This window comes from Protopterus annectens, chromosome 9.part0, assembly GCF_019279795.1.
Source record: "Protopterus annectens isolate FY-2018-M chromosome 9.part0, PAN1.0, whole genome shotgun sequence".
In the NCBI taxonomy this organism is placed as follows: domain Eukaryota; kingdom Metazoa; phylum Chordata; order Ceratodontiformes; family Protopteridae; genus Protopterus; species Protopterus annectens.
In genome coordinates this window covers 1804386327-1804399594 of record NC_056743.1, presented here as the reverse complement: position 1 = coordinate 1804399594, position 13268 = coordinate 1804386327, and the positions used below count along the sequence as shown (strand labels likewise).

Below are 13268 nucleotides of genomic sequence, written 5' to 3'. Positions count from 1 at the left end.
AAATGGTTGAAAGTGTATTCCTGCATGCAGGAAAAAACACTTAATCTGGTTAAAGTGTATATTTGATTATCCAAACTACTCTAGGTCCCAATTAGTCTGGATAATGGACTACTATAATTTACTATACTATAAATATACTATATTTCCTCAGCTGCATCTAAGATCCACTAAGGATTCCATACATTAACTCAGTCAAACAGATTCAAATTATGTATTTTGTAAGAACCGACACCCATAACCAAATGAATTTAAATACATTTTGGTTTGGGGATATCATATTTGGCTGTCACAGGTGAATGAGTTATTTCTGTCACAACCTAAGCATGGGCACGACTTATAATAACCCAACTTTAAATCTATAAACTAGCTTAAAATTTTTCTAAATATTAAATTCTACAACTTATAAAAACATTGGTTAAGAATGGATATAATTTAAACAGTGTTTCTGAAGATTGTAATATCACTGTTCTTAATGTTTTAATGCTTTTAGCAACTCACCCCAGGCCTCCACTTGAGAGGTTTCGTTGGACTTCCCAGTAATCAAGTGTCACTAATAAATAAAATGCCCGGAAGTTAAGTTCAACATGTTAATGAGGAGTGTCACCAAGAGAGTTCAGAGTAGCACAACTGCATTTCTAATTCAAATGATCAAGGAGGGAAGCTAACCATTGCAAAAGGAGGCAATTAAAAGCACAATGTACTAGAAAAAGCAGACTGGAAGAAATTAACATCTGTGAATAATTTCCATGAAACAATGACATTTCTAGTGTTGGAACCTCTCCAACAGTACAACATACTGACCTGCTCCAGTACTGGAGGTCAGTGAGCACTCATTAATACAAGGCAAAGTAGTAACTAGCCCAAAAGGTTCCCTTTACCCATTCTAGCATTCATCTTGTACCAGAGAGTGGTCAATAGGATAAACTAAAGCAGTTTCTTCACACCTCCCAATAGGTCTGTCTGAAGCATATCAACCCTAATGACATAAATCCCCCAGTACATGACAAGCAGAAGACACATTGCATAAAATATACAGAGAACACCATATGGTAGTAGTGAAAAGGGATTAACCCACAATATTACAGTCTCAGAATACCACCTTGAAGTGAATGCCAATTCTGTTCAAAACTACTTTTAGTCCCTACAGGCTGTTCAAAGCTTGCAGTTACTGGAGCCTACAGCTATATTGTCTCCAACATGCACATTAGGTGAAAGTCACATGTCATGTACATTTATTCTTTATTTACTGGCATTTGTGTAATTTGTGTACCAGGAAAGTCCACTGGGCCAAGCAGAGCCCATTTTCAGTGGAGGCCCAGACAGGAAAGCTCCACATGAAACAGAGGCAGGATATATAGTACATCACAAGGCACACATTTTGAGTACATACAGCACAAATGGAGTAAAAAGCTCTTATAAACACTAGTACATTTAGAATATATAGAAACATTTTGATACTTAATGAAACCAATTACTATGTAGTACAACTATAGCAGACTTGGTATGAGTAAATATAGAATGCAATTACTATGTAGTACAACTATAGCAGACTTGGTATGAGTAAATATAGAATGCTTAGTATTCAGATGACAGATTTAGAGCTGGAGAAGACATTAAGAGGCTATTGCAGTGATGCTGCAGCAGTTACAGTATGAGAGAAAATTAGTGGGAGAATGAGATGGAACATGTAAGACTATGTAGAAGGGTTAAAGTAACGGATGGAGATTAGGAGAAAAGGTAATTGGTAGTAATGGAAGTATGTAACAAGGAGAAATAGGGGAAATTGTAGGAAAGCACTAAAATCTAGGTAACAGCCAGGTGGCTTTTTGCAGTTACAGATCCATTTGGAGTAAAGGTGTGTGCATAGAGCAGTTTTGAAGGAGGTAGTACATTGCGTTCTGTGAATGGCTGGAGAAAGGCTGCTCTGGATTTTAGCTATTACCTGAGTATAGCAGCTGACTAAGTGGGTAGTTTAGGTTTCTGAATTTGGAGGTGTTGCCTATTGAGATTATAGTGGGAAGGACGGACTTCAGGACACGGCAATCCTGTGGCAAAGTAGTGTGTGGGGTAGTTAACAGGAGATGAGCAAGCTTGGGGGGGGGGGGATTCAAGCCAATTTAATGTTTAGAGGTGTGCAGTGGTTGTTGCAAATTTGGCAATCTTGTAGCACATTTCCAATTTAATTTTAAGGGAAAACTGGAGGTTAGTTAGTGGTGGGGCACCACAGAAAGTTAAGTGAAAGCAAGTACTTGTTTTGTGGGGAGGGAGAGGAAATGTGTCAGCAGAGTAGTCCCAGTTTGAGTCTTGCTGATGTTATTTTAGTGTAGGTCAAATTTTAGGTTATGAACTATAAAAAATGCCCAACAGTTTGGTCTGGGTGACCAGTTCAAATTTAGTGTTTAGAGAGAGAATGTGGAATTGATTTGTTAATGGGAGTGTTTTCTTTGGGGTGAATGACAGGAGCTTGGTTTTACTTGGGTTTAAAGGCAGATGATTACTGTGGTGCCAAGTCTCTACAGCAGTAAATACAGATGTGTTTTGTTCAGAAAAGCAGATTGTAGAGGTGGCCACGGTGGTGCAGCGGTTAGCTTTGTCTCCTCACAGCAAAAGGCTCTCCGGCTCTATCCTCAGCTGGGGTGACTTGTGTTGAGTCTGCATGCCCTCACTGTGGTAGTGTGAGTTTCCTCTGGGTGGTCCAGTTTCCTTCCACATTTCAAAGACATGCTGTAGGTGGAATGGACACTAAATTGGCCCAAGGCGTGAGTACATGCGTCTGCCTTCTGTTGAAGGTTGGGAGCTTGGCTGGCAACTACACTTTAAAACTCTGCCAATCATGAGCATAGGTTAGTACCAGGCTAACTGCCCTTGCGAGCCACTTAAGCCTAGCCAATTATCCCCTTGAGATTACATTTGAAAGACTTCGCGCTACATCTTAAAATGGTGTCTACTGTCAAAGATTTTGCTTCAAGCATTTAAACTTACTTCATTTAGCCCCCGTGAAAGCATGCATTTGCCAAGATATGCACATTGACCCCCCAAATCTACTTTAACCAAAAAATAAATTTACTTGTCTATTCCTCTCCACAAAAGAGGGGCCACAACTGACCCTGGTAACTATCTGCATGGAACTTAACACTTGACACAACCCAGTTTGGCTTTAAGGGCAGATCATGCCTACTAAACCTGGCTGACTTCTTAGAGACAGTCACCAAGGCCATAGATGAGGGAAAGGTGGTTCACACAGCCTACCTTGACCTCGCCAAGGCTTTCGACACCATTCCCCACTCTGGTATTACAGAAAAACTCACCAGCCTGAACAAACACCTATGTCACAAGATGGGTTGCCAACTGGCTTACAGACAGAACTCACACAGAAAGAAAAGTAGGCTCCAGGTCTGACTCTAAACCAGTCATAAGTGGTGTCCCACAAGGCTCTGTCCTGGGGCCCCTACTGTTCAGCATATACTTCCCAGAAGTACAGTCACACAGGAGGACTATGGCTAACCAAGTTTGCCGATGACTGCAAACTGGGAGCCATAATGGATTCTCAAGCTAACACTGACATCCTCCAAAAGGGCCTTACTGAGACTGACACCTGGTGTCAGTCATGGCCTCGAGCTAAATGCCAAAAAATGCATAGTCATCCCATTTGGGAAAAAACAAAACGCCCACGAATTACCACATAGGTGGCAGCTCCCTTAATACAGAAGGGTAACAAGATCTGGGGACCCACAATGCCCCATTTGGGATGTACCTCACAAGACACTTCCAACAGCTGGAAAGACCACAAGTGTACCTCAACAAGAGGATTACTGGCCTCAAACATGTCCTAAGCAGCCTGACTGAAAAACGGCTGTACTCAGTGACATATTGCTTAATCAGAGGTGATCTCTGCCTGACTTACAAAGCCATGTCCAACTCAGAATTGATGGACATGCTCCACCTAAGGAAATCCAAGTCAATGCGGGCCACACGTTCTAGTGAGCTAAACCTAGACAACAATAAATAGAACATACTGGAGGGATAGGTTTCTGTCAGACACTCCCCATGCTTTGGAACAAAAATCAGGCAGAGCCCTTCACCAACTCTTAGAGAAACCTTGACAAGTGGATGGTAACAAAATACACCCCTGGGATCACTTAATTGGCTCTGCTTGACAAGATCAGTTAATCAATGGGGTGGCGAAAGCAGACACACTGGCTAGGCTTAAAAAATTAGCCCTGGCAGAGTATGTAAAGCATTGCTTTTGATGTTCAAATGCCCTAAATGTTCTAGGCTCCCTGCCCGTATATAAAATATTTGGCAAAAGCACTTTACTACATATTGAGACTGCCCATGCTATGGAACACACTTCCCATACACGTTACAGAGCATCTCCGTGACCCTCAGAGAAATCTTGACTGATGGGGGGGGGGGGGGGGGAATTCACCCCGGGAATAACTCAGTGGCTCTACAGATGCACTGGGAACTAAGGTCTGGTGGCACTATGCCAGGGTAATCCTATGGCTAGGCTTGTAAAGGCCCCAGGGCCATTAGCCTAGTACACACCTATGAACCCATATTACACATCACAATTCCAATAAATGCATTATACTAGAATCTTCAATACAGTCTTACCATGTAAACACTCCTTGTTCTTTACTACAATTTTGTTATTTCCTTAATAAAATGTCTCCTTAAATTTTCACTTGGTGAGCACTGGTTTTCTCTAAAGACCTTTAGTAAATCTGGACAAGCATTAAACACTATTTTTTCATATTTCAACAAAATCCACTGCAATTTTAAAATCATTGTTCTTTACTGGATATATTTTACATCTTTTCTTGTACCACACCACCATCTAGTGGTACAGAGAAGACTTCCTTAACCCTTTCATCTATGAAAAATGTTTTTGCTATCCTTTGCGATGCTAGCTATCTGCATAGCCTTTCCTTTAATAATTTGATGCAAGCACCTTGGATGAAACCTAGATTTGTTGACTAGAGCAGGGCACTGACGTGGTTTTATTTCAGGCCCAGCACAGGTGTGGAAACAGTACACCTTAAATTAAAACAAGTACGCATTGTGCACAGTACATAAGTAAATAAAATTCCACAATAGGGATGTAGTCTGTAGCGAGTACAGTAATGTGCAGGTATTACTACACTGTCAAGAGCACAGCTTTTACAGAGTCAAGTATATACACCATGGCAAGTAGCCAAATATGTAGAGAACGTGCAAGTAAGAAAAAAGGCAGCAGACATACGGAACAGGTTAGGTCACATTTGGAAAGCAACTGCATTCTGCTGACTTAAGGTTGTTCCTGGATTGAGGAAGAGAGGCAGAGCCACTTATGCAGGGCCATATTGTTTTACAAGAGTTTGGTCACCATGTGCCGCTTTTGACTACAGTAGTTCCAACTGATTTGTGGTAGCCCCTTTTCAGCAGTGGCCTGGGAAGAAAAGCTCTGGGAGCAAAATAGACAATTTCATACAACATAGAAAAATGCACAGCTTAACACTACAATACGGACAAGCAACAGCTAAAAGCAGCTATAATAAAAAAACACAAACCCGCAATCAAAAAACAGTCATTGCATATTAATACAAGACAATTTGGCATACACAGATTTAAATGTCAGACAATTAGACATCTATGGGTAGGGGAAAGATGTGGTGTGGGAGACTAGTAAAAAGCAGAGTACGGAAAGGTGAACCGTGTACACTGGTTAGGCAAAAGATAAGATATGGAGGGGAAAAAAAAAGTATCCAGTAGGTAAACTACAACAGAAGTCCCAGTAGGGGCTAAGGGATAGAAGACTGTAGGAAATTCAAGTTGAAGCAGCTAGTTTTTGGTTACCCTGGCCTTAATGCATCTTTGTAACATCAAATTTTCATTTTCTGAAGAGGTGGTGTGGAGAGAGGGGCATGATCTGGCTAGTATCTGAAGCTGCAAGTCCTTGCTCTAGTTCAAAAACCCCTTGCCAAGTAGGAGTTTTGGTTAAGCAGCCCCCTGCCCCCAAGTTTACACATTCTAACTGGACAAGTCCACTGACAGGTGGACCTATTCAAGGGTAACTAGGAGCACCATCTGGTTAAGTGACTTGCCCAGCATAATACAATAGGCAATTGTAGACGGCAGAAAGTATACCATGGGAACATGAATTTGAATATGAGGGTGGTAAGCAAATGATTTGCTCTTTGCTCATTGGGGAACCAGCTTGCATTTTGAGTACAGAGCATTCATGTTCTAATCTTGGTGCGAGAAATGTAAAATGCCATTTTACTTGAAATTGTAATGAAGCGAAGTTTTTCACAGAGAGGAAATTATATTATATTGGGAGAACATGTTCAAGGTATGCTCTTCCCCTATGGCTTCACTACCATACGAAAATCAGATCTTCTCGGCTCATGAAAGGGTTTACTACATCACATGTTTGGGCTTGGGTCTGCTTACCAGTATTCAGTTCTGTATCGGCACTTATGAATGCTGGTACAGAAATGAACAGCTGTTGCTTTTCTGGTCAGGAGCAGTGTGTAGTACAAGTTGCAGCAAGCAGCTTCTACAATTTTAAAAATAGAAGTTTTTTTGGCTCATCTTCGAGGCGAGGGGCACAGAAATGGGACTCTGCTGGCACCTGAACTTAGTAGCATCATTAAGATTTGAATGGACTTTTTTTGTGCTCTTGAACTTAGTTGAGGGGTGCCAGACTGCTCATCTAGCACCTGGTGCCTTCACCCCACAAACACACACAAGTCTCAGGTATTTGGAAATGGGCGCTAGGTTTCAAGTGCATGTTGCTGGTGGTAAACAGTAAGCTGAATGGGCAGGATTAGAATATTGGGAAGATTCCAAAGACATGACTTTAAAGTAGCAGCTTTATCTTTTACAGTTACTTAATGAAATTAGCAACAGACTCCATCAACAGACTCCATCAAACTTGCTTTGCTACTACAATAAACCCTACAAATTGGTGCCTTATCCAAAACGTTATGGTATCTTAGTAATTCTGTATTCTGAACTCCCATCCCATGAGAAAATTTTCTAGCCAGAGTGTTCTAGGTAGCTGCAAAGCCTATCTTAATATTTTATTTAAAAAATAGACCACATACACTAATGATTAGTATTAGTCTCACTGTTCTCAAATAATTTTTTTTGCTTTACAACAAAATGGAAGTCGCCTCAGAAGTTAGGAACAGGGAGAATGAAAGGGGGGGGGGGGGACTACCAGTCCATATGACTGGTCATTTAGACAGTGGCAAGAAAGGAGAGTTAGCCAAGCTTATTTTCACAAATAAAATCTATATCTACTTCACGCGAAGCAGAGCACCTCTAGTACACTGTTCAAAAGGAACCTGGACGAAGTGGATGGGGCACTAAATTCTTACTGGGGATAATGCCCACCACATACAATCCTGGGTATTGACTATGAGTATCTATGGTATTACATGGGATGAAACATCTAGACTTGAAATGACTTCCAGGTCAATAGCCTAGTAATGTCCTATGATCTAATACGCTTCTGAATCATGGAACTGTGTATTCAGTAATTTCAGACATAACATGAAAGTTTTGTTGAATTTGCTGCTTAAAAAGGCCAGAAGCTTTACAGAGGTCAGTGAAAACCGACGCAGGAGCCAGGTATCAATATTTTGTAGGACGTCACCACTTTAGAGGGTAAAGGGCTGCATTGGTGCTTTGTCCAGACCAAAAAAAAAAAAAAAAGTTACCATAAAGAGAATACGCTACATTTTTTGTTTAAACAGTGAAGAATGATTTTTTAAAAGATCTAAGGATTGCCAGAAAGGAGAGTGGCCTGAAATGCTTGGCATGCTCAGAAAGGAGAGTGGCCTGAAATGCTTGGCATGCTCAGATTTGGTAGTTTTAGACATTGGCTTGACCAAGGCTTCCTCCCCTAATTAACTTACAAATGAGGCACAATTGTAATGTGACAAGAACGCATTGATTTTTATCACATTTGTTTACTGGGAAAGTACACTGGCCCTAAGAGAGCTCATTTTCAGCAGAGGCCTGGGGAGAAAAGGTCAGAGTCCGACAAAGATAGAAAAAAGTGAATCATTAATTGGTACAGAAGTAGAAACAGCATTACACAATATATACAGATTATATGCACTATGTACAGAGATATTAATCATCATTAATGTACCAGTATCAAGGGATGAAAAAATAATTACGGAGAAAATATTAGCAGCAACAAAAAGCACAAGAGTTTAGTTATCTTATAAGGAGAAGGTTAGGTTATAGAGCATAGCCAGGAAGAGCCGAGATGATTTTTCAGTATTTGTTTGAAGGTGGTGCTGCCTGTGTTTTATAGAAGGTGGAAGGGAGTTCCATACCTTGGCAACAATAAGGGAGTAAAGGAGTTGACCAGCAGGTAAGGTGGGCTTTTCTACTTTCAGAAGTAGATCCTCAAATCTTAGTTGCTTGCTGGGTTGGTATTTGGCAAGTAGTGTCACGACAACAGGAGTCTGTAGATTTTGCACACCGTAGTTAGTTGGGAGAAAGGCTGGCTGGAACTCCCCCTGCCAAATTGGCATACTGAGCTTTTGGTGTGTTTTATGTTACAGTTTATATATAGGTCAAAGTTAAGGTTTCCTCATCTATAATAATGCCGGTAATCTCCAAGTGTAGTACCTCGCAGGATGCACAGTAGCAAATCCCACCCCAAACACCTCCAGGCTGGACTAGGCAACAGCCACATTAATATTAATTTTGCAGAAGGTACGGGATGTAATTAATAGAGTACCTGTAGAAACACAAGAAGCTATGCTTATAAAATTAAATACCGTTAGCATTACAGACTCAGAACCTGCGCAACTCCAACAAGACTGTGCTTAGATAGAATACCATTCCATTTTAATGGCTGAATGTTTCCTGAAGAGGGTAGTACACTGTTGCACAGCACGGGGTGGGGGTGCAGGGGCCTTACCTCCCTGAAAAAGGCAATCATTTTTATGAGGATGGAGTTCATGGTGTGCATGAATATTTAGCAGTTTACATGACATGCGACTTAGCATGCCCGTCAGTCTTTCTGGATATCCCCACATATTTGGCACGCCAATCACTGACTGCACACCCAAAGCTGCACAGAACTAAGTGCGAGGTACTACACTTGAGACTACCATAATGCCTAGCAGTTTAGTGTGTGGGACAACTTCTATAATGATATTTGCTTGGGCTTGTATAGTGAAATCATTCAAGTATTCTCTTAGGGGGGTAAAAAGTACTTTGTTGGGTTTTTTTTGTATTTAGAGCAAGACGATTGAGCATCTAAGATTCATTAGAGGAGGGCATTCTATGCACATTATAATGAACCAGAGTAATAAACCATCAGCACTAGTGGAAGCACATTAGATCTTTCTAGTTTTTTTTTTTTTTTTTTTTAAATAAATATCTTTGGCTTTGATAGTTTAAAGTGGCATTAGTGAATTGTGGGGGTTCTGGTCAAGGGACGGAAGTGTTACAATTGACGTGGTACCAGCCAAAAATCCCTTCTATACCACTCAAAGTTGTTGAATAGTACAGATATACACTAACTCTATAATCTCTGAAAAGCAGCCCGTTCATCAGCATACAGTACAAACATGAGGCAGCCTTAAGATACATCTAGTTAGGTGCACCACTTAAGAGTACACAATTCAGATGTTTGCGGTTTAGGAATCCACAAGACCAGACTTCTAATATGCTACAACTGGTTGTGATAGTAGTAATCATAATGTGCATAGAACGCACCATACCTCTTCCATACCACGTTACAAAACGTTTAATTTCATGATACAAGCTGCACGAAAATACAAGTTATAACTTATTAACTACGGCGGCGCTCTCTGTGCTGTTCTGTTTGACAGGAGTTGCGGAGTTTGACAGCAGTTTAAACATCTACACTCTAAAGCAAGCTACAAGATACCCACCTCTCCAAGGATTCCGGGGGTCGGACCTACACCATTCAGATACACAAGTTTCTTGCACAAGTTAAATATAATGACTGCCAATCACTTATAACCTACACCGCACGTGGTAGGTAACTGAAATGACACGTCCCCGGCAAAAGTGCCAATGTTTACAAACACAAGCTAAACTAGTAATAGATGGCAGACGTATTTGCTGTGTAAACTAACAAAAAAATAGGGTAGGTCCAACACGCCCTCTAAACTATCAATTACTGGATTAACAACAGTAATTTAAGCGTGGTGAGGTGAATGAACACCATTACTATCTACATGGCTACATATGCAACAGAAACATTAAGCATGCAAAGACTAAAAGCAGGGTATAACAATCCAGAAGCCAATGGGGAAAGAAATGTACTTTAAGTTTAAACTGGCGCCAAATTATGCGCTAGCGTCCCGATAAGTCAGAACGCGTTCTTAGACGTACAAGCACGTAACTATCACTAGGAGAACATTAAAGCCAAAAAGAATCAAAAGGTAAACTAGTAAACAACCCAACCTTACCGTTTCCTCACATCTTCAGGAAGGGACAGGGCTGTTTTAGCAGGCATAGCTGATATTGTTCTTCCAAAGATATATAACCTGATTTTAAAACACACAGCAGTAAAAAAATTATACCACAGATTAAAAAAATACAACTACAATCACAATCTTCCTGAGGAATGGATATACAACCAGTAAAAAGCGCGCGGGTCGGCTTTTCGCGCGAAACCAGAAGTGCGTGGGAAGGCGGGCACACTGAATATGGGCTTTCCCATATCATTCCTGGTAAGGGGGAGATATGAAGTGTGCTTTACTTTAACACAATACTTTAGTTTGACTCTAATGTTATTTTTTCACTTATTTTATAGTTATACTGTACTATTTTATCAACACCAGTATATTAGCAGCACACAAAAAACATGTTTACACTACATGTAAATTATTTAGTTTGCACCTCCCGTATTTTCAAAATGGGTTGTTCCGTATTAAGTTACGGAATCAGCTGTCAGTCCTCAAACAGGAAGACGGTGGTCTTAAGTCTGGCTATTGTGGCATTTAGGTGTTAGAGGCTCTAGTATTGATATCAAGACAAAGGTTATGGTACTGTATGAAAGTTAAAACTCAGTTAATGAAATAAGAATGATTGACATTGGAAGTTTGAACTATGCCAGATCTTATTTTCAACCTCCTCTTCCCCCATCCCTGTTCGTTTATAAACTGTTCCTTAGGGATGTACCATACTGTAGTGCAATTGATGAATAATACTTTCAAAGCAGTTAGTCACTGTCTCTGTGTGCAACACTGCTGTAGTGCATCCCGTTATTTAATATATGGAACCAATTGCATGTAGTCTGTATTTTTCTAAACACTTACGCTAGGTAATGAGGGGCAATTCCATACTGCTTCCTTGGGGATAAGCAGGCTTCTTGTCAACTAGGTGTCATGTGACCCATAAGCGTGTCAATTTTCAAGCAGTTTCGTGGCGGGGAAAGTGATGGTATCCAGTACAGCAGTGTTTTGACAGTAGATGTATCATGGCATTTCATTAGTAGAAACTTAAAATTTACTTATTCCAGACAAAGTGCTAAAGGTCTCAGTCATGCACTTACTTTTACTGTGAGATACTTTTGAACCTCCCCATTAAAAATCATAGACAGGACTTAAATCATAGCAGAGGGCCAGAAAGAAAACACATTTTCTTATTTTTCGCAACAAAATATTTTCATGTAGTACACGTTATATACTTTGATAGGGAGTATCAGCACATATTTTGTTTATTAATTTAATGTATATGCCCTTAATCAGGTTGAACTTAACTGATCTCCTGATCTATTAAATAACTTTCAACTACCCATTCAAAACACATGCGTAAAGCTCAACACACTACTGTTCTCGGCAAAATATGTATTGCCTCTTCTTTCCAATATAGTCAAAGCTGCTACAGATAAAGGCATACTCTTATCTCAGCTTGAATATAGACTACCTATTATACTTGCAGCCTCAAAGAAGAAAAGTCACTACCTCACAAACCATCTCCAATAAATTTATTTATTTTATTTTTTTATTTATTTTACATTTGTTGACCGGGCTAGTCTAACTGGATAAATGTCCATTTTCAGTAGAGGCCCGGGGAGAAAAGCTCCAAGCATGAACACTAACAAAGTTAACAATATATTTTGTCTGCTTGTTCATTACTAACTCCCGCAGTAATGAACACCACTGCCTAACTCTTGCCATAGCTAAATGTCTCAGTACATTTGAGAATCAACCTTCTACTGCTATCACTGCCATCACCAATTCACAAAGCCCTTTCTCCTGAGACATCATCCCTGCTCACTCATAAACCTTTCAGCAAAGCCCCAACATACAGTCTTATGTATATTGTTCAGTCTCAATCCATCCTAAAAATGCATTCTCCATCCTAGTACCTAAACTAAGCACTCCATTCCCCCCTCAATCTGAGATGAAAAGTATTCTGACTTCAGACAACAGCTCAAGAAGCACCTCTTTACCTGGACTTCCAAAATGGCTGCAGATTGACTAACAGCTTAATTCTAGCTCTCCCAGTGTGAAAACATAAAATCAGCAGAGAAGTCCAGTAGGCTTTTGTGTTTCTGGGTAAATTTCAGCAACTAGCTAGTAAGTGTCTGGATGCCAGGAAAAAAGAAATGCAGATAACCTGAAGGAAAATCAGCTACAAAAGGTGAGACGAAAACACTCATTGGGAAAAGTTATGCAGCTGTTCAGCAAAAAGCACTGCAATCTCCAGATATGATTTCTATTAACCCACAGGAAAGTATAAGACAACTGCACACAGTCCTGGTTAAAATAAATGAAACAGTGATGGAGTGTATCAAACAAAAAAAGGCTGGAAAAAATGGAAGAAGTTTTAAACAGATATTTAGATATGGTGATAAAACTGCAAAAATTAGTGGTCAAAATGAAGAAAAGGCTGACTGAATATAAGACTGCTCAAAAAGAGAGGTTCAAAAATAATAGAATGAGAGGACAGAGCACGTAGGAAAAACCTAATATTTTCAGCTGTACCAGGGAAGCTGTAAGGAGCAGACTGCATTAATTTTATGAAAGGACAAATAAGAAACTGGACTGGTATTCCACAGCAGGAGTTGTTAACTGAAAGGGCAAGTTGTGTATATGCTCCAAATCTGGCTATAAGAAAGCAGCCTAGACCTTTAATAGTAAAGATGCAATCCTATCAGCTGAAGGAGTCGATTCTGACAAAACTGTGGCCGAATGACAAAGTACTAAAAGTGGGACACAGCAGAGTGTTTGTGGAGAATGATTACTCATTGTACACCAGACAGAAGAGGAGTA

The 13268-nt window shown here is 40.1% G+C and overlaps 1 protein-coding gene across 1 annotated transcript in view; it reads right to left on the bottom strand.

The window, feature by feature from the left end:
• Window positions 1-10682, bottom strand: part of DNMT1 (DNA methyltransferase 1) — an 862083-nt gene extending 851401 nt beyond the window's left edge. The window contains exon 1 of the mRNA XM_044084674.1: window positions 10455-10682. Within this exon, the coding sequence (XP_043940609.1) occupies window positions 10455-10501 (47 nt within the window). The 5' untranslated portion in view covers window positions 10502-10682. The remainder of the gene's footprint in view (window positions 1-10454) is intronic.
• Window positions 10683-13268: the final 2586 nt, after the last annotated feature.